This window comes from Pyxicephalus adspersus, chromosome 1 (assembly GCF_032062135.1).
Source record: "Pyxicephalus adspersus chromosome 1, UCB_Pads_2.0, whole genome shotgun sequence".
NCBI classification, from domain to species: domain Eukaryota; kingdom Metazoa; phylum Chordata; class Amphibia; order Anura; family Pyxicephalidae; genus Pyxicephalus; species Pyxicephalus adspersus.
In genome coordinates, this window is record NC_092858.1 from 77,449,457 (window position 1) to 77,470,748 (window position 21,292).

Genomic DNA, 21,292 nt, shown 5'->3' on the forward strand with positions numbered 1-21,292 from the left:
TGGCTTTAAATATACCAAAAAGTTGAAATCTAGCTACTATTTCCATTCTTGGTTTTGTAGTAAGTAACCTCTGTCAGGTGTGTTCTGAGAGATGTCAGCACTCACAGTCCATGGTGTCATCATTGTTCTGCACCATGCACTTGTTTATTATGTGAGTAAAGTATTTGGAAGATTTGAGGTTTGTACCGTTGTCTGTTTACAGCAGCATTTGAAACTTTTTTATGGTAAGCAGTCAAAATAGATTTGGCCACAAACTGTATGGGCTTTTGAGACACTGGACTGACATGTATGCAATAGTACAAGTCTCATGCATTGGAATGTTATGTCCAGGTGTGTTGAATACGTTACTTTAACACACAGCAGATGCTCAAAAAAACACCCCACGGCAAAGTAAATGGACCCTGACATCAGCAAATTTGCTCATAAAATTCAGAATAATTCTAAATAGTCTTGCTCCTAGCCTTTCATTTATTATCTAGCATCTATTATACAGCATATGATGATCAACATCAAACGCAGGTTTTGTGTTTACAAAAGTCCTCCTCTGTCCACAAAGACCATTTGTTGTTTTTTTTTTAAGAGTGATGACAACTTTATCTAGGATGAAGGCACATTATTAAGATTGTTAGAATAACTTTTCAAGTACCTTTAAACTGTGGAGTTCAATGTAGAAGGCTGTGATTTGATATGTACTTGGCAAGGGTTCATTTTATTAAAACAATATCACACAAGTACTTCACTAGTTGGTTTATATAGGAACCCTAAGCAAACAATAGAATTCACTTAGCTAAAAGGCTGCCTAGCACAATGGCAACTAAATTAAGGTCAATTCAGCTTACAGATAAACTGGAATGAAAGAAATAAACTAGCTGCCATTGCAGACCCCATTCTAAAATACCAGCTGCCTGTCTGACCATCTGCAGTGCAGTACTGTATAAATCACAGAACTGGAACAAGCAAGCAGATTAGAAAGGGAATGTGATGCCAGCACCTCTGATCTTCACATTTGCTATGGATCTCTAAGTCAATGATGGCCTACTAAAATTTCCATTAGTATTCCATGTAATGTTCCCCTTATTTCTTGTAGCCAGGCTGTACAGTGCTTTTAGAGTGCCCCAAGGTGCATCACGGTATCTACAAAAATATTCTGATGGGCATGGTATACAGGCTTGCAGAATCAGTGGTTCACAATTAAAGTGTATACATAAAGCTCTTTCTGGTGCTTTAATATTATAGAACAATGAATAACAGTAGATTTACCGTAATTATTTATTACATCGATCAACAGCAATAGGCTCTTATGTCAAATTGAAACAATTTTTTAATGTAATTATCATTCATTACAATTAAAAGTAACACACAAAACCTCACTGCAGATTTACATCTGGACACAAAGCTGCTCCAGCTGTCAGTTTGTATGAGGATCACTTTCTCCACTGAGGTATGCAGGAAGTCTAGTACCTTCAGGGTTATATTAGCCCCCACAGTAGGATTTGACAGAAAACTGTAGCAAAGAGCTCCTACTACCAGCATGTCTCATTCTGTCCTAGTAGGATGGATAGTATTCCCGGAGCTCTGATGTGAAAAGTATTACCCCTTTTTATATTTTTTTATTTGGCTTATTTGTTTACTAATTTTTTGGCAGCCAAGATTCACCTCATCAATGCAAGAAAAGGTCTTCCTTTATCACCGAATCTCGCATCGCACAGTGAGATCGGGAGTCTTTTATAATTGAGTCCCTCCAAAAACTAACAAGTGGTGTAGACACTGATGGACCTTGGCAATCAGTTTATAACTTTTCTGACATTGGCCTTTGGATTTTAACTCACCATTCTCACAATCCTTCTGCCCATTTTGGTGTCAGCTGTACTCCTAGGTCCATGTCCAGAAAGGCTGGTTCCATGGAACAATTGCAACTGTTGTCACAGAAATATCACACTGCTTAGAGACAATGCAGGAACATTTAACATGCTTGTCTTCATCATTTTTTTTCTGAAATCAGTGAACTATCTACTTTTCTTTCACCGTGTTCAGTCTGGGAGATACGATGTTGCCAAACAGCAGAGAAAACACTTTTACCTATTTAAATAGGCCAAAAAGCTTGAATGTACTAATGGAGAAATAAGCAAAGCTGCATCTATTTTCACACTTCCTTTACCCTAATGATGACATCCCCAAGACAATTGTTTTTTCTTTAATCGCTTTTCAGAAGGCAATAAGAACTTTCAGTGAGCTGTAGGGGTAAATGAAATGGATCCAGGTTCAAAGAGTGTATAAAATAATGTATTTCTTAACAGCTGAACTGAGAACATATATAAAGAGTAAACGTTTATTAAGGGTAATACTTTAGATGTAGAGCAGTACATGGCTTTATCTACTTCTTAGATAGAGATTGAATTTGTGTTTTATCTATTTATAAAGCAAACTCTACCCAATTGATGCCTAAAATATTGTTTATAATTCATTATTTAGAAAAACTTATGTTTACAATATATTTTTATGCCTGATTGCTTGTTATAATCTGTGCCAATTAAAATGGTATTCTATATGTACAGAAACTACAAATAGACATAGTATATAATAGAATGCATGTACACACATTGGACTATTAAATTTTAGCTCTAATAAAAGTGGATTCTTTTAGAAGCTCTGAAATAAATTGGATTTGATCTATTGATAAACTGTTTCATTGTGGCAAGTAAAAACTATTTGGACCAATTTCTAGAGGATGTAATGTGAACAGTGAGAGGTGTTAGCAGAAAATGACGGACAGTTAAGAAAAGCTATGCAAGAACGGTGTGGAACTTTGCCAGGCACTTAAGTATAGACACAGAGCAGAAAGGTGAAACAGAAGCAGGGTTTTACTTTCAGAATGTATAATCAGGATATCCATACTGCCAGTGAACTATGCGAGAGCTACAAAATCCCCTAAAATTTAGGATCTGAGAGATTGAGTATGGGCTCTCCTGCTACATTTCATCAAAACAGAATACTGTACTGTAATGAATTCAGCAATGGTAACTTACATAGGTCTATTAAACTCTAATACTCAATACAATATAGTGGAACTAAACCAGCAGGCATCAGCACTAGTTGTTATCTGATATTCCATCACTTTCTTTTCCCTAAAGGTAGAAAAGAATTACAAAAAAACTCCAAATATTGTTACTATGCTAATTAGATATGGCCTACACAAATGTAGTGGTAGACTCACATAACACTAGTTTGAAAATGTCTCTCACAGTTTTTTTCTCTATATCTTTGAAATCAAAGCATTTTTTATTCTTCAGTAAACCTTTATTGAACAAGGGGAACAAAAACATTGTGTGCTTGATTCAGGACAGAAGAAGGTCTAGGTTAAACATTTATGTAAGCACTGTACTGGGAGAAAAATGGAGACAATCATTGCTGACTATCTAAAGAGGCTAGTTGTCTGGCTAACCAGCTTCAATACCTGCACTCCATAAACAGAAGTAGACATCACAGCAAATTTTGATTTACTTATTTGCCTAGTTGTTGAAAGTTAGCAAATAAGGTAATGATATCCTGCAAACAACATAGTTCTAAGACCAGAAAGCTGACAGTCACTGAAACTAGAATTCAGAGAACAGTTCATAGGGTAACTGGGAATGTCCATGTTTGAGTGCATCTTTAGTATTTTTTTTTTCTTACGGATATGTATATGTTTAAGCCAGCAAGCAGTCTGGTGGATATATCTGGAAATTTCCTTACGGCATCACAAGATGTGATCAGTAGGGTCAAGAAAGGACAAGTATGCAAAACTAAAAGTACTGAGCAGGTAGGGTGCTTGTATGCTCCTCAAAATGTAGATTGTACAGTTCAGCCTGTAGTGAATATTTTATACCTGTAGGCCTGGAGCCCAACCATAGCAAACCAAGTAATGTTTTTCATAAATAACAGCACATACCATCAAAAGATGCTGTTGACTAATGTAAGATACACTCAATTCTGTTATAAACTCTTAGTATTACATGTAGGGGATACGTTACACTGTAAAATAGGACAACATGTAATATTAATAAAGTTATAACAATGCGATTTACAAATATTTACTATTTTAATATTAAAAGAGAAACAAAAGAAAAATCATCACCTCCCTAATTTATTTTAAAAATAATATTTAAACATATGTGCTACAGGTATGTTAAATATTTACCCACAATAGATACGTGCATATACAGTGTTAATTATCACAAATGAGCACAGACATTAAGGTTGTTGGGTTATGTGTGCTTCAAAGTGACCCTATGCCCTCTACTTCAAGGGGTTCTCAACCAGGCTTCCTCCAGAGGTTGCTAGGGGTTCCTTAAGCAGTGAGCAATTTGTGCCTCCAATATTAGATTAAGTGATACAAATGATCTTCTATAGGGGTGTCATTCTTCGCACTGACTACCACATTATTGTACTGCGAGCTGTGGATATAGTAATGTAAGCAAGGGTTCCTCCATGTTAAAACGATAAAGAAAGGCTGCTCTACATTTAACAGGGTACTTTTGCTTTTCATAATATTTATGTCAAGTAATACAGACACATTTAAACATTATATGATGAAGCCAATAAGATGGAGGCTAACTGCTTTAAATTCACTCACTTATGAACGTTAATTAAACCAACCCCAGAGTCAATTGAACCCTTTAATGGCCAATTTACAGATATATGTTTTTCTTTGATGCCTTTTCTTTTCAATCATTGCATGTCCATTGATTTGAGTTATGACATACAGAGACATTCAATATATTATTTATTTGAAATACACATTAAAACCCCACAGCAATATATCTGCATGGAGTTCTGCAAATAGCATTTGCTTGATGGAATGAGTTCAACTATTCATATTACAGGTCTTGTGACGTCATATGACGGGTCTTGTGGATTGCCATCATGCCCAAGCACTGCTGCGGTTGATTATCTATATAAATATAAAATGTTGCATGTTCTGACAACTGAAATATATTATAATGCTTCAGTAAAATAATTGCTGATTGCATGTTCTGACAACTGAATATATATATATATACATATAATGCTTCAGTAAAATAATTGCAGGGAAAGATGATGGGCAGTTTGAAACTCTTATCAACTTAGGTCATAAATTCAGCTGCCATGTCCATCTGAGCTGACAGATGGCTCTGTACAGTTTTCCTCTCACCTCTGCTTCAGCTTGTGCTCTCTGACACCGGTACTGTGCAATCAGTCGGTCTGCTTGTGCAAGTGCTAGTGCCTTTGCTTCCAGTAAGTCCTGTAGCCTGCTTTCCTTAGACTGCACAGAAAGAACACAAAATGTTATCACTACTGAAATTTCTTTTTGAAAAACAAGGAAATACTTATATTGTTATACGTACTGCTAACGCAGATAGCTTTTGTTCATAAACATCCATTATATCAGATATCCTCACATCATTCACCTGTTCCTTCATCTATAAATAGTAAAAAAAAAAAAAGTTAAAAACCAGCAGCAGTAATAGGATATAAACTAGTGGAATCCAAATGCATACAAATTCAATTTAAGTCTAGCAAGACTGCTGCAGATCCAGGTAATTATATTGTAAAATCCAATGGTGCAATGGTTAATATTTGTTAAAGGACACTATCTGCATTGCATAAAATTGTAATAAATCAGAATATCTAATTTTACCTGCATTCCAGTTTGTAACCTTTGTATGAGATCCTGGATATTAGAGGACGATATATCTACATTGTTCAGATTTGACATTGGTGACGTTCGGCAGTTGTTTGCAGTGACTTGCACTCCAAATCTTTTCGATGGATGATCAGTATCTTGCTGTATGTAGGCATTGTTAGCTGCAATGCTCTCCCCAAGCCTGAAACAGACAAACAATATTATTGATCTTGATATTACTGATCACTCAACAGATTTCAAAACCTTAAACAGTTCCTCTACAGGAATACAGCTGTATTCACATGGGAGCGTCAACATACATAGACTTACATAATACCTAGAGAACATACAGTATGCTAAAAGGATGGACCAGGGGAAAGTAAAGAAAGTCAAATCTCTACGGGAGAGCTATCCATCACTTTTCTGCTAGTATATGGATCTGAAAAGATCATTTTGGCTGTGCTAACTGCTCTAACCACTGATTAGGCTGTTTTTATTTATTTATTTAGGTATTAGAGAATGAAAAAAGGCAGTAAGACACACAAAAGCAAAATAAGAGCTTTTGTATTACCATTTTAAGGCCATCATGGATAGAATGATGGAAAATGGACCAGATATCAATACAAATAAATTAGTAAATAGAAACATTTTTGTGGCATATGTAAATATTTTGGGCATATCTTGATAAAACTTTTTTTGTACACAGACCCATGTACTGCCTTTGTTCATTATAAGGCTGGACAAACACCACTTTGACTGGATTGGATCCATCCTACCAAATATACATATCCTCCAACATGTATAGGAAATGGCTACATGTTATCTGTATTTATGGTTTTAAAACAATAACAGACAACTTAACAAAAAAAGCCACAGGCCATCCTAAGTCATGTAACCAGCGTATGGGCAGCTTAAAAAGAATCCTGAAAGTGATTGGTAAAAAACTGGACCACCATATATGTTCAAAATAACGCCAGGAGTTTCTCCTTTCCCATATATAGCAGGCAGCAGGGAAAATGTCTGGTACATTTCCCTCCCATGAGAGTGAAAGGAGATGTAAAGGGGGTTCCAATGACAACAAAGTAATAGGAGATGTTATTGGGAAGAGGCTTCATTGACCAACAGAGTTATATGGGAGGTTGCTGGGGAGGTTCAGTGAAGACAATGTTAAAGGGGATTATACTGAAGAATGAAAGGAAGGGGTCAATGAAAACCAGTGTGAGAGGGGTCCTCTTGACCCATAAGAAACAGACTCAACCTCATTTCCATCGAGCGGTTATGCCATGTCACTCAGATCATGCATACGCAGGATCTCACAACTGCTATTACGCAGTTTCTAATCTTTGTGGTAACAGTTTCTGAAATCACCTGAAATCTCCTGAAAACAACTTATCTGACAGCTGGAGACTCTTAGGTATTTTATTAAAGTCTGTGGGAAATGTAGACAGGGCCTGGATCCCTGCTGCTACAGATTGTGATAGATACTGGTTGAATGTATACTTTTCTATTGAACAGTCTGTTGGTTTCTTATATTGTTTTTACTCAATGATCTCTTTGTTATTGTCAAAAAAATGATTTTACATAAACTTTAAGTTGTAGTTAGACAATGAAAATGCTAGTATTGGTATTTTATGAAGTGCCTTATACACCTTTTTATTTTGAGTGGTTGCATTTACCTTCATGGAATATTAACTTCTATACCATCTCTCATTGTGTACTATGAAGCCTACTATTTGGGCTGCATAGTCATAGGAAAATAGGAAACAATGGTTTCACTAAGAGCTTATACCAACTTCAGGCTCAGTCCCTATAGAATGCCTGCAGTTCTCAGGTTTGTTGCCCAGGACTGGCTTGGAAAAAACAGGATCTTTATACAAACGTACTTATTCTATAGACAGAAAATAATTTCTGTTATATTTAAACTGCATAACAGTAATCATTCGCTTCAAACTAAAGTTAAAACCAACATACTGCAAACACTTCATTGAAGAGCTCCAAAGCCAATGCTGCACAGTTCTGAGGAGCTTCTAGTGAATGGCTTGACCAGTGAACGAGAGCTACAGCAGGTTCCAAAGATTTTGTGCGTGGATGCAGTCTCCCATTTCCTCCACTTGGTGCAGACTGCTCTAAAATAGTTTGTTGCAAAATGTGTCTCAAGTTTGCCACAGAGCAGAAAGCAAGCAGCAATTCCAAGACCTGAAAAACAGATTATCAGGGCAAAAATAAATAACTGTCGCATGACAGAAAATGACAAAACAATTTTAAGTTATCAGTTAATAAAATTCACCATGTCCTACCCTGAACTACATAATTTTACAAACATGAAGAAAGAAGCTTAGTGGCTTTGAGGGCATCATATCATACCTCACAATTCACAAACATATTAAAATGCGCCAGCAACACTTTATTTCAATACAAAAGTTAAAATACATGTTTACAAACGTATATATCTCAGCATGTCTTCCAAAAAAAGAACATGTAGCTGTACATTTGCAATATCAGTGTAGTAATTTCTGTTTTCACAGATTCTCAGTCCTCTTCATCAGGAGGAGGCACAATGAGATCTATGATTCTAAATACAAATTCATAACATATTATCAAAAAATATCAACACATTTGTTTATAAAAAGTTATTATTTTTTTTACAAATTACCTATACTACATGATTTAGAATGGAACCAGCAGTAATAACTACATAACTTTGTAGAAGCTTAACGTAAAAATGCCATCAATCTGCAAAATCTGAAAGTGAGAACAGGATAGCAAACATGACCAGAAGATCAAGCAGAACTAAACACTGTTATACTTACCTGTCCCCATCATTTTGGAGGGCTCCGCCATACTCTACCTTTGTCTCCTCCTTTTGACTATCTTGATTGGCAAGAATAGGAAGACATTCATTCAGTGCCAGCAACTGTAGGGGGTGTGCTGAGTATCCTAACAGCTCAAGCAATCAAGCAGGAATCAAGCAGGTAAGAGTGCTTATTGCAGAAGGGACATCGCTTGACCCCTTCTGCAATAAAGCCCTGCCTGATCACAAACTTTTATAGTGGAACTTTAAAATCGACTTAAAATATATAAGTAGGCATATTAAAAGGAAAAAAGAAAAATGAGGGTGCAGCACCGCCACCCCAGGAGATCGAGAACGAATGTAAGTGCAAAGGCTCTTGGGTGCTTTTCGGGGAAAAATTGTTGATCTCACGCATGCTCAGTGAAATCGGCAAGTTTTTTCCCCATCTCCGTCACCCGATCTCAAGCCTGGGTCGGGTGATGTAGGAAAAAGATCCAGAAAGAAGAGGCGAAGATGGCGGCACCTGGAGCGCTGGCAGGAAGACGACGCGGGACCCGATGGAAGAGACCTCCGGACCTATTGACTGCCCTGCGAGATTAAAGGTAAGTGTATTTTGTTTTTGTTTTGGGGGACTCTTGAGTTTAGTTCCTCTTTAATAAAGACACCCTTTACATTAGGAGAACTGAAATGATCAGAAAATATAAACCTCAAAAGATTTGCAAGTGATAATTGAAAGTTTAAGGATGCTAAATTTTTACACAAAAAAGTGCTTAATGTGCTACAGACCCATAAAATCTTTTTTTATTCAAGAATTTGTTTATTACTAAATCAGATTCTTCATTTAATTTATTCTCACAGTGTATTTAAACAAGGCCCGCTGTACCTAAAATAGCTCTACTGTGATAAATGTAACATATGTGAGCTGAATACCTTGAAAGCAGAGTCTGGATCCTTTCCATGTAGAAGTCCAAGGACTTGATTAAGACAAGAATTAAAATGTTCATATCTAAGAAGAAAAAAAAGCTCATTGTGTAAAATATACAATTAAATATTTCAACTAAATATTAAGGGAGGAATGTCACTCCTTCAGCATAGCTGTGGCTGAAAGACAAATCCCTGTTGTCAGGAGCAGTGACAATATATTTTTGGTACTGACAAGAGCAGTTTATGTTGAAACTAGACCCAAATGAAAAAAAGAATTGGAGTTCCCCTTTTTCTACCTGCTAACTTATCCCTATACCAATAGCTAACTTGTTAAAAAAAAAAAACACATTATCAAAACATTACTTCCCCCAAAATAATTCTAATACACAAAATGTAATTAGAAAGGCTTGTAGTGTGCTTCCAGTAAATAAAAAAAAAATTGCAAAAAGTTACTATATCTGTTATCCGTGCTTTGTGTAATTTAAAATGATACAACAATAGGGCTATGTACAGACTATTTAGGACCTTAACTAAGCAAGCACAAAGTTATTTTAGATAACTTAGTCTGCTTAAATCAACCACCTAAGCTTCATATTAGCAGTCCTTTCAACTTTATCATTATCCTGATAACAATTTTGGCTGGATTTTAAATAAACGAGTATGAGAACCTAACTAGCAACATATTTAAGTTATTTTTCAGTTTGAATACCTTGATGATTTCAGGAATGCAGGACATTAAACACAGATCCAACAAGATAAAAAAAAATACACAAACATGAATCATGTACAACTGAAGAAAAGTAATACCTTGTCAAGTAATCTGCGATTTTGGGGTTCTTCAGTAAATCCATAAGAAGGTCCACAGAGTACTTTCTTGTTAACGTCCCATCCCCATTTACAAGAATGTTAAATATTAACTGAAATGTCTGATGTATATTCCTGGAATGAAAAAGCTATAAAAGATTCCAAAATAAGTACACCGTAGCTTTAATGTCATTTAGACATGTCTAAGTAATACTAAAAAATAAAGAGAAGGTAAACAGCACAAAATTAGAAACACATGGAGGTGCCTGACCTTGCCATGACAGCTGTCTGCAGTGAACACATACTTAGCAGCACTCACTTCACCAATAGAAGTTCAAGAACATAAGACCTGACAAGTTCTTCTGCAATCATCAGCTGCCAATCTGTAAATTGTTTTTATGAGAATTTACAGAACAGTTGCTGCATTAAAGGCAGTATACAACAATGCATTGTATGAAACTTATTCATTATTAAATCAGAAAACTTGAGTTTAACATGTAATACCATGTAATTAAAAAACTGCCACTAACTCATACTATGAAGTATATGGGTTTCTACAAGTTGTAATTGGGCTATACAGAAGATCTAACATAAGTTTCTAAGGCCTACTGAATTGAATTAGACCTTGAAAAATATAATTAACACTTATAGTCTTCTTCTGAAAATAAAACAGAAAAGCGCCATAGATGTAATTTACATCCAACCACTGGCTAAACATTCTATTTAAATGTACCATAAGTGTAAAAAAATTAAATAAAGCAGCTGTAAAGATGTATTACTCACCTTTAAACCAAGATGTCGTACACAATATATTGGCCACTAGATAGCCTCAGTCTTTAGGGTTGATCAATGGCTATTTTATATGCATTGTTCTATGTACTTTTGTACTAGATCCACCCAACGCATAAAAGTAAAATTTATATTCCACTACGGATTCAATGCATTCAGGGAAAAGCTTTTCAATGTAATCACCCAACATACCAACCAATATGCAACATGCATAGGTTAATTAGGTAATTAAACAATGTTTTTGGAGATTAAAGTTTATATATTGTTGAATTTTCCATGTGCTTGAAAACAAAGTGGAACGTACCCTAGATCCATAGTGACTTTATTATGAGTACTACATTGACATGTTTTTGTGCTACACATTTATATGTACCCTAAATGTGAGCTATGTCTTCTCTCACACACTAGTTACAAGATGGTTCCCTAATGTGCAACTTTATCACCTGCAGAAACTATTTTCTAATATCCAAAATCTCAAATCAATGCATTGGCATTTTTTGTAGCCTAGGTGGATTGCTTGTCTTGAATGTAAACTGCTGAGATTGAACTAAAAGCAGGGGATCCTCCCCTATTGGTTACAAGGTGCCTATGTGATGCTGACTGTGTATAAATTCATTTCTTGCAGTGTTTGAAAAAAACACCACTGTGGATAATGTGAGATTTATGCACTGGAGAATAGCCTCATTTACTGAACCCCTCCCGCTGTTAGCTGAAGTATCTGGGTGGGGGGAAGCATACAAGTGGAAATTTAGGAGACTACTGCTTACTCAGTATAGGTAAAGTAATTTTTTTCCCTGTGAACTACACAGTATCTGGATTTGGTACTTTTTTTAAATGTGTTCATACAGTAGCTTTGGACTTCAGCCATTTTCATTACAGCTTAGGAACTATACATTGGATCAGCACATAAATTCAATTGCTTCCTGTCTTGAATCAAAGTCAAAGGAGGAGTCAAACTGTTTATCGAACAGGGTATCTGTAATTTGACAAACAGGCTAGAAGCAACATTTAAACAATCATAATAGAGCTCAAGAGAGGCATTTATTTATGTGCAAAAGGGGAAACTTGATGTCTTTTTTCTCAAGCTGACTATCCATGGAACTATAAGTTACTGGCCACTTCAAATAAAAGATGTAGAATTACAAATGAATAAAATCTAAAGTTTTGCGAGTACTTCACCTTTTCACCCACTTCTTCATTCAGTGTTAAACTTGCCAATACCGAAAGTGCAAATACTACCACAGTAAGACTACTGTGGGCCAAGAAGCTGATTAATGTACGATAGAATGTTTTAACATTATTCTGTAAGAGAAAAAATGATGCACAAGTCAATACATGCTCAAGTTGAATCACAATCAAAAAGAAAAAAAATATTGGGTCTGATTTATGAATGGTCTCCAAGGCTGAAGAGAATGCACTTTCATCAGTGAAGGTGGGTGATCCCGCAAACCTGGAATGGATCTCTTAAAAGTATTTTGTTAGCAAATGTTTTCAATCCTAGACCAGAACCATTCCAGGTTTGCTGGATCATCCAGCTTCACTAATAAAAGTGTATCCTCTCCAGCCCCGTTAATAAATCAGGCCCAATGTTTCAGTGAATGTCAGATTGACTGCTTTATAAAAATAGCCAAAAATCCACTTTTCAAAAAGGCACATTTCATGCAGAAATGCTGTGCTGGTGTGCACTGGGAAAGAAATGGGAATTTAAATGCAGTGCAGCTCAATACATTACAGTACAGCACAGCACACTGCAGTGTAATGAAAAATAAATAAATAAGGAAAGGTCAGCTTGCTAAGTGAAAAATAAATGATGTGGTTTGTGATGTCCATAAAGAAGCACTCTGCAATGTGAATGAGCAAAGAAATAAAATGTTATCTTATTTTGTATTTCCTTTACGCCATTCATTAACATTTATTTACAAAAGTAAAGTATTTACTAAAGTTCTGATTTGAAAATGAGCGAGCAGGCAAAGTCTTTTATGGAGAAAGGGACAGGTGATGTCGCTTCTAACATAAAATATACTGAATTTAATTTTTTATATGGCTCATCATTCCAGAATCACACATTTCTTCAGTTCTGATAAATCAGTCTTTATATTTGTATCATTATCATAAAAAATGTATATGATGCACACTTTGCTATATCTATCTGCAAAATGCAACCTAACACAATAAAGTCTTTAGAGATCTGGAAAATGTTAGCATCTTCTTACCAAAGATTTTATGTATGACTGTACGGAAAGATTGTTCCGACAAAGGTTTGCCAAAAGGCCAAGACAAGGCATGGTTAGCTCATCTTCTGATGACTGACTAGAAGATAGAAAAGAAAAAAAATAGATTGTTAATTTATTGGCTTTTTGTCAGTTTATTCCACTTTGTCCCCCATGTTGGTAACCATGTATTTTCTTAAAATCATTTAAGTCCAGCAAAAATTATTTTCAGGATTTCCAAAAATAACAAACCGGTTTGCTTCCACTAACAAGTATACATTTCTACGCCCCTAATACCAACAGGAGAATTCCTAAAGGAATGCAGTAAATCTATCTTGGGCTTAGGAGCAACTATGTGTGGCTCCAAACTGTAGCAACCTGTTGCATACTTTAAATGTGTGTTGCATTAATGTAGTCCATTTAATATGGATAGGCTGCCAAGACACTGCAAAAGAAAAAAAAGTATATACTCAACACTTTCAGCACACTTTTTATGGCTGTTAATGTACAGTGTGTTGGGGAGCCTGTCAAATGAACAAGTGAAAAAATGGCTGATAAAGATAAAACAGCCAACTGATATTTGCCCGATATTACACTGCTCATTCCTATCTGTAACACAGGGCTCTTTAAATGAAACGTTAAGACTTTCAAAAGTGCACAGAAAAGCACACAGTCATGGCTTGATGACCTTGCAAATAGACCCCACACCCCCCTTTTTTTCAAATCAAAGCAAATAAAAAATATTTTTTCAGTCATTTAAACTTGAAATCCCCATTAGGGTTAAAAAAAAACTCTAATCTAAATACAAACTCTTGGAGTTTGGCAATAGTCTAAATCTGAAAGATTCTGAGGGTATCTGTGCTACAATGACCAAATAGTGTTTAACAGGACCTTGATACCCTCACAATGGACTGGGTACACCAATCACAACAAATTAACGAAAACCACAGTAAAATAAATTGTAAAAGTACTTTTTATGCAAACTGTGTAGGTCCCTTAATCACTATCCCTATTCTCTGCTCTGAATGACCTGGGTTGGCAGGTGTGTTCAGCATGTCGATTGGGTGATGTTGCTGATTTTGTCTGTCCTCTGCCCTGGCCATGTAAAGCAGTGTAAAGGAAAATCGGTCACATGACTGTCAGTAATGCCCAAGCAGATAGTGACTAGTGTTGATGTTCGAATTCGGGTTGTCCTTATTTTTTGACCCGAATATGTTCGAATTCGGGTAGACCCGACCCGAAAAACACAGGATTCGACTGCAATATTCCGGGAAAAAAAAGTTTAAAAAAAATAAAAATTAATCTTAAATTAATTTAATTTGTATGCGCTTTTATTTTAACTTTGTTTTTTGTTTTTTTTACAGGTTATCCGACAATGACATTATGAATCATAATGTCATTGTGGGATTCCCGAACCATGGGAACTTTGCGGTTACAGATAATTGGAAGCAGGTGCCTTCAATTAGCTGTAACCGCAGGCAATACCAGGGCAATAGAGGTTGAATGGAGATACTATCTCCATTCATCACCTCTACTGCTCTGTGATTGGCTGAGAAATAGGAAACCCTGATGACAGCTCAAGCATCATCAGGATTTCCCTTTCCTTAACCAATCAGGGAGCAGAGCAGTCAGCGGAGCTTTACTATGCAGACAGCTCTGCTCCCCTGATCACTCCCGCAGCCCTAGAGGATGTGTGACATGTATTACAGATACAGAACACATGTCACAGCTCCTCAAGGGCTGCGGGAGCGATCAGGAGAACAGAGCTGTCAGCATAGTAAAGCTCCGCTGATTGCTCTGCTCCCTGATTGGCTGAAGAAAGGGAAATCCTGATGGTGCTTGAGCTGTCATCAGGGTTTCCAATTTCTCAGCCAATCACAGAGCATTAGAGATGAATGGGCACAAGTCTCCCCATTCATGTCTAGTGCTGAATGGCTGAGAAATGTAAAACCTCAGCCAATCACAGAGCAACCTCATTTAACCCCTAGTGCCCTGCAGTCCCTCATTGTCCGGAGGATTTCCAGGGCTGTGCTCATTGCAACTCTGGAAATGATCCTGTCATTGCGAAAACCTGAAAAAAAAAAAAAAAAAATGAATTACACAACACACATACATTAACAAAATAACTTAACATTAAAGTTTCGTCCTATTTTTTTTACTTCAGGGAATGAGTAAGGGGTTTTATGTACCCCTGTACTCATTCCTCAGGGTGGGGTGGTGGAGATCTAGGAGTCTCCTTATTAAAGGGGGCTTCCAGATTCTAAAGTCCTGCTAAAAATGTTTATAAAAGCCCCCATTGTTTTCAATGGAAGCTTTCATAAAAGCTTAAAAACGCTTGAAAAAGCCTCCATTGAGTTCAATGGTAGCGTTTTCCCGCGTTTATCCAGCGTTTTAATTTTATAAATGTTGCAAGCAACATTTAAGATAACGCTCAAAAACCTGCCTGAAGGAAACGTCCTGGTGTAGATTAGCCCATGGGAATGCATGGGGACTTCAAACATGAGCTTTAAAAAGCCTCAGGTTAAACGCTGGGGAAACAGTCCGTGTAGACTAAAGCTGCGTACACACGTCCAATAATTATAGTTAGAAACGTCCAACAGACGACCGATGAACAACCGATTGGCCAAAAAACAGTGACCAAGGACGCCAACGAACGAGGATTGCCGTTGGGAATGAACGACCGTCCGGGTGGATCTGATTGCCGGCGATCTTTCACTATCTATCGTGTGTATCTATCGTTTCTGCGGTACACTTTCTCCTTTACAAGTCCCTCCCTGCATCGTTCAAACGATTGTATCTAGCGTGTGGACACTGTTGGTGGATTATATTTGAACAATCATATTGTTACAGCATGTACAGAATTGTGCACAATATGATTGTTCAAGTATAATCGTGCATAATCGGTCATCGGTCGTAATCTAATCGGTCGTAATCGTTCATTTTCTAACAATAATTATTGGAAGTGTGTACCTAGCTTTAGCCTAATATTGATGTGACATGTGCTCTTTAATATTCATGTGAAGTACAGGGGTATGCAATAGTGTTATGTATCTTTTTATAATGTATCTTTTTACATCTGTTTGGAGGCTGTAGAAGCTCTACACAGTGCTGAAAAAAACCCTGATTTTTCCTCCTATTGACTTTAATGGTGTTCGACTTTGACATTCGACCACCGGAATAATTTTGCTCTATTCGAGCGAATAGCTGACGAATCGAATAGTGAGCTATTCGACCAACACTAATAGTGACTATGGTGCATGGAAAAAGACAAATCATGCTTGCATGAAAATAGGAGCATGTGAACTATGGTTATAAGGTTGAAAGCCTGGTGTGCCAACGCTACCACAGAGTGCTGGTAATCAGTATTAATAGCATGATAAACTGGTAAATTAAAGAGAGTAAACTTTACTGAAGAAAAAAATTGAATTGGATACCGTTTTGTCAAGTTTAGACTTAGAACCACTTCACTGAAAAAAGTCTAAACAGGGACAGAAGATTAAAAAATATACAGTATGGTACAAATAAAGTACCCAAAAAGCAAGATGCTGCCTCAAATGGACTTGCTGGATGTTTACTTACATTCTGCTCATCAAAAAGGATATCAGTTCCTCAATGTTGACACTTGCATGTAAAACTCTTATATTGTAAGTTAACCTTTGCAGGAGCTGAAGACTCTAATGAAAATAAATATACAAAAATATTTATTCTATTTTTGGTAAGTAAGACAAATAATAAAACATACCCCCCCCCCAGAAATGTGTACCATTAAACACATGCAGCTTTCATATTTATGAATTTTTTTGGCGTTCACTTAGCTACAACTGCAATATTAAAATAGTAAAAATATAATGATATTACTTCATATACAGTCCAGGGTCATTGGAGAGGATCTTCACCTCACCAGGTTAACAAGTAGGTAATAGGGTGAACCTGTCAGTTTGCACTACGTAGACATGGGTCACTATAATTTGTCTCCTTGTCGTCATCATCATGGTTTTAAATAAACATTACAATAGGTCTGAACTCCCTAGCTTTAAAAGGTGGATTCACACTTGCTTCTAATTGTGCTGTGTTAACGCATGTTACAAATGAGATTCCGATACACTGGAAAAATACAAAATGTAATCTACAATAACTTTTTCAAGCAACATAGCATGGCACGCTTTTATTTGCACTGTGGTGTTTGTCTGCAACTGTCCAGCACATTGGGGTGCCATGCACAAGTAAAGGCATCAAAAAGCAGGTATGCTGTGCTAATGCATACATTTTACATAGGTACGTAGTATGCTGCAAAAAAGGAGTTTAACATATTAGGGAGCATTGTATGAGGCAGTCCATGCTACATTAAATAGATTGTAATGCACCACCTTTCTTCAATATACCTGCTTTTTGATGTATATATACACAAACACACACACACCAATAGGATTATATCAGTACATGCATTTTGTGCTAACATGTATAGAGGTAGTAAAAAAAAAAAAAAAAAAAAAAAAAAAAAAAAACAAGAAATAGAAATATACAAACCTGTAATAAAACTGGATCATTTAAGATGGAGCTATATCTGTGAACCACACCAGCCAAAACATTGGTGAGATTGTAAGTAGCATGGAGAGTTTCTCTTGTCTCTGTGTCTACAGCTATTAAATATAAAAACAGAATACCAACATGAGATACATAAAAAATGATATGATCAAACAAGAACCTAGACGCTTACACACAACAAATGCACCAGCCCTATACACTGGCAGATTTGACATGTCTAATACAACTAATGTATATGACAGTGACAAAAAATTCTTAAACAACAGTGACCCCTCACCTGAATAAAAAAATGCCTAGGAGAAATGAGTATACAGGAAAATAAGGGCAATGACCTAGGACAGGAAGGAATTAGAAATAGGACACAGCTAGCAATAACCTAACCCACTTGTCTCTGAACTGTTGGATTTGTTATGGAGTTTCTTGAGAGTAAAGCACTGAAAACAGGGGCAGCTTGGCTTCTTTAACCTACAACGTGACCTTATTATAAATAAGGATTATAGTTTGTGCAGAAAGAGTTTAATATTTCCAAAACTGTGCAGATGAGATTTGTCTGTTACCACTCTGCCTGCCTGATATATGTGTTGGGGCTATATCTCCTAGAGCTGTAGCCAACCAATCAACATCTTCCCCATGGCTGACAGGGTGATGGTTTGCTCCCAGCTTTCCTCTCTTACCCTTGTTTGGGTTAGCAGCTTCCACATCAGGAAGACAGAATCAGAAGGTGGCAGAGTACCACAGACAGCAGCTTCTGTGCAGGAACTACGTTGGTACAATATCAGAAAACAATGACAGGTGAGAACCTTTATCTTTAACAGGGCAATTTAACGCATCATGCCCTGGTACCTACCATTTTATAAATTTAATTATTCTCCCCTAAAACCAAAAGGGAAATGTACACTTACTGAAACATCACAAGTTACTTACCTAAACTAGATAATAAGTTAACAGTCTTCAGTGTTATGGCAGGACTGCTATTGGGGTCTTCAATAAGTTCCACAAGACTGCTCAAGCATTCACTTGGTAAAATTTGGTTTGATGAAAATAACTTGTTAAATTTTATCCCAGAGATGACCTTTCAGGGGAAGAAAAACACACAAAAGCTTAACCACCTAAGCGTTACACTGAGGTCTAGATTTCTGTACCAAAAGTGATCCACTGTTTTTCATGAAATTTTTTTTTAAATTGTAGACCTGTAACTTACAGAAATATGTCCGAACAGGATGTGAAAAATCTCGGGGTTAACCATCCTTGCAATTTTTTTTTGCCCGAGCGAAGGTCGGGCTTAACGGCAAGGAGGTTAATATTTTCCTTTCTATAGAATTAGTCTGTATAAAAATAAACAAATAAATGCAAAACAACAAACAACACATCATTGTAACATTATAAGGTAGCTTGATGAAACCTTTGTAAATGAGTAAAGAAAAAGAGTTAATAATACTTCCCTGCATCCCTTTCAATAGATCACCACTGTCTTAGGCTATGTATACACGTGCAATAATTGTCATTGGAAAGGATCTTTCATGATCCTTTCCAACAACTAGAACTGCACGATGAATGAACAAGTGTTGTACATACAGCACCGTTCTGCTCTATGGAGAGGGGGGAGATGGAGCGGCACCCCACTGCACTCTCTCCCCCTTAACTTCCATTATGATCATTCGTCGTCCATAGTCTGTGGATCCGCCAGGATGGTCGTTTGGATGATGGATGACGAGTGCTGTACACATGCCAGATTCCCGTCCCGAGTCGTTTATCGGACGAGAACCATTACACATTTGTACCCAGCCCTGAATCTTGTCAGATTATTGTTGCCAAAAATAATAAAAATAATAATCTTTTGTGATCATTTGCAGTGACAGAATGAATGAGCTCTGTACACATAGCGCCATACTGCTTAATGGAGAGGAGAGTATGAGTTAGTGGCACCATGCTGCGTTTTCCTCCATACAAATGCACAGCAGCCATCCCCGATCAGCACATCCATTGGCAAGTTGCATAGACGTGCCAGCAAGCATGAACACATTACACCAACATATTCATTCATTTTTTTACTGTTCTGACACATATTAAGGTTCTGTGGACAGCGGTCCCTTGCTGGACTATGTGCAGTCATCTGCTGACTGATATATAGCACTATGGCGGTCAGTAGGTGGACAAGGCATCCGTCAGGTCATTACTAAGCCATACAATAGTTCTGCAATGGCGTGAAGATTGGACCATTGGCAACACACCATTGCATTGCAGCAGGGACAAATTAACCTGAGGACTCTTTATTCTGCATGAAACACAGTGCCGACCATTGCTGATGGCCTTCTGATAAACATATATGTTCACCCGCTGACATTATTTTGGAGATCCATCAGATTCAGATCAGAAAATCAATGCAGGTGTTTCAGGCAGGTCAGGGACTCACAGTAGTAAAGCCAGGAGGTGAGCCGGACAGGGAGGGGAACACTGTCAGCATGAATAACATACATGACTGCTGCTGATCTTGTAGAACCACAAGTCACAGCATGCACTGTATCCTCCTCTGGTAAAGTAGCTGCGCATGCGCAGTAATGAGAAGCCCAGAACCGGGTGTGCATATGTCTATAAGATAAGCTATGCTTCTCCATACCTCCAGCTGTCTCTGCACAGCAGCCCCATTGGCCTCGTTCTTGTTGCTCTTGTACTGGGCTACAGCCAGGAGTAAGCTCTTCATACAGGAGGCTGGGTCCATGCTGCCGCCTGTCTATGGAGAACACTGCCAGCTGACCGATCCGTACACAATTGTATCTCGCGCGCTAAACTTTCATGTTTTTTTTTCCTCCAGACAGGATGTGACGTATGAACCAGGAAACAGGAGACCTGGCCAATGGGGAAGTGTGGGTTCCTGTGACACAGACAAGAGTTCCACCCCCTCCGCCACCTACTGCGCATGTGCAAACTCTGGGATAAAAAGTGACATAGAAAGCTTGGTCTTGCTATAGGTTGTGCAGGGGCTCAAGTCCTGTATGCAGTGTGTTTAGGAAGTGTTATAAGTGTGCTAACATATTACACAGTGCTGTACATTAAATAGGGAAAGCAAATGACAGACAGATACTGACACAGGAAGAGAGGACCCTGCCCAGAAGAGCTTGCAATCTAGTGAGTGGGAGAAGTAACTCACAATAGGATGGGAGACATGTAGTGATGGGAAGTAGTGAGGGTTTCAAAAGACAGAAGAAGATGGGTAGGCAAGTTTCAAAAAATGGGTTTTGGACACTCTTTTAAATGATCAGAAAGTAGTAGTAAGCGGAATAGTATGAGAAAGACCATTCCAGAGAGTTGGGGCAGCTCTAGAAACGTTGGAGCCAGGCATGTGATGAGGTTATGAGAGAAGACGTTAGTAGGTCATTGGAGGAGTGAGGAGAGCTGCTGGGGGAGTGTTTTTTTACCAGGTCAGAAATGTAAGTGGGAAGTGTAACTGGAGGGATTTGAAGGCAAAGCACAGGAGATGAATTTGAAATGGTGAAATAGAAGCCAGTGAAGAGAACTGCAAAGAGATGCAGCTGAGGGAAGAATGGATGAGTCTGGCTGCAGCATTGTATATATATATATATAGATAGA

General features: G+C 37.4%; 1 protein-coding gene across 1 annotated transcript; it reads right to left on the minus strand.

Moving 5' to 3' along the window:
* Nucleotides 1–4,681: 4,681 nt before the first annotated feature.
* Nucleotides 4,682–20,530, minus strand: CIP2A (cellular inhibitor of PP2A). Its single transcript, XM_072404883.1, has 13 exons — nt 20,322–20,530; nt 18,629–18,776; nt 17,687–17,799; nt 16,739–16,833; nt 13,163–13,259; nt 12,129–12,251; nt 10,164–10,309; nt 9,363–9,438; nt 7,613–7,837; nt 7,525–7,529; nt 5,657–5,843; nt 5,364–5,438; nt 4,682–5,281 (listed from the first exon to the last, which is right to left on the minus strand). The coding sequence occupies exons 1-13, from the start codon at nt 20,421–20,423 to the stop codon at nt 5,108–5,110; spliced, it is 1,566 nt and encodes a 521-aa protein (XP_072260984.1). The 5' UTR covers nt 20,424–20,530; the 3' UTR covers nt 4,682–5,107.
* Between the last annotated feature and the right edge of the window lie 762 nt (nt 20,531–21,292).

What these genes read in the sequence shown, in the direction of transcription:
- CIP2A (XM_072404883.1), bottom strand. Translation starts at nt 20,423, where the DNA reads ATGGACCCAGCCTCCTGTATGAAGAGCTTACTCCTGGCTGTAGCCCAG. An exon ending in ATGATCCAGTTTTATTACAG is followed by an intron (nt 16,834 to 17,686) that starts GTTTGTATATTT and finishes TATTTTCATTAG; the next exon opens with AGTCTTCAGCTCCTGCAAAG. An exon ending in ATCGCAGATTACTTGACAAG is followed by an intron (nt 9,439 to 10,163) that starts GTATTACTTTTC and finishes TTTTCTTCTTAG; the next exon opens with ATATGAACATTTTAATTCTT.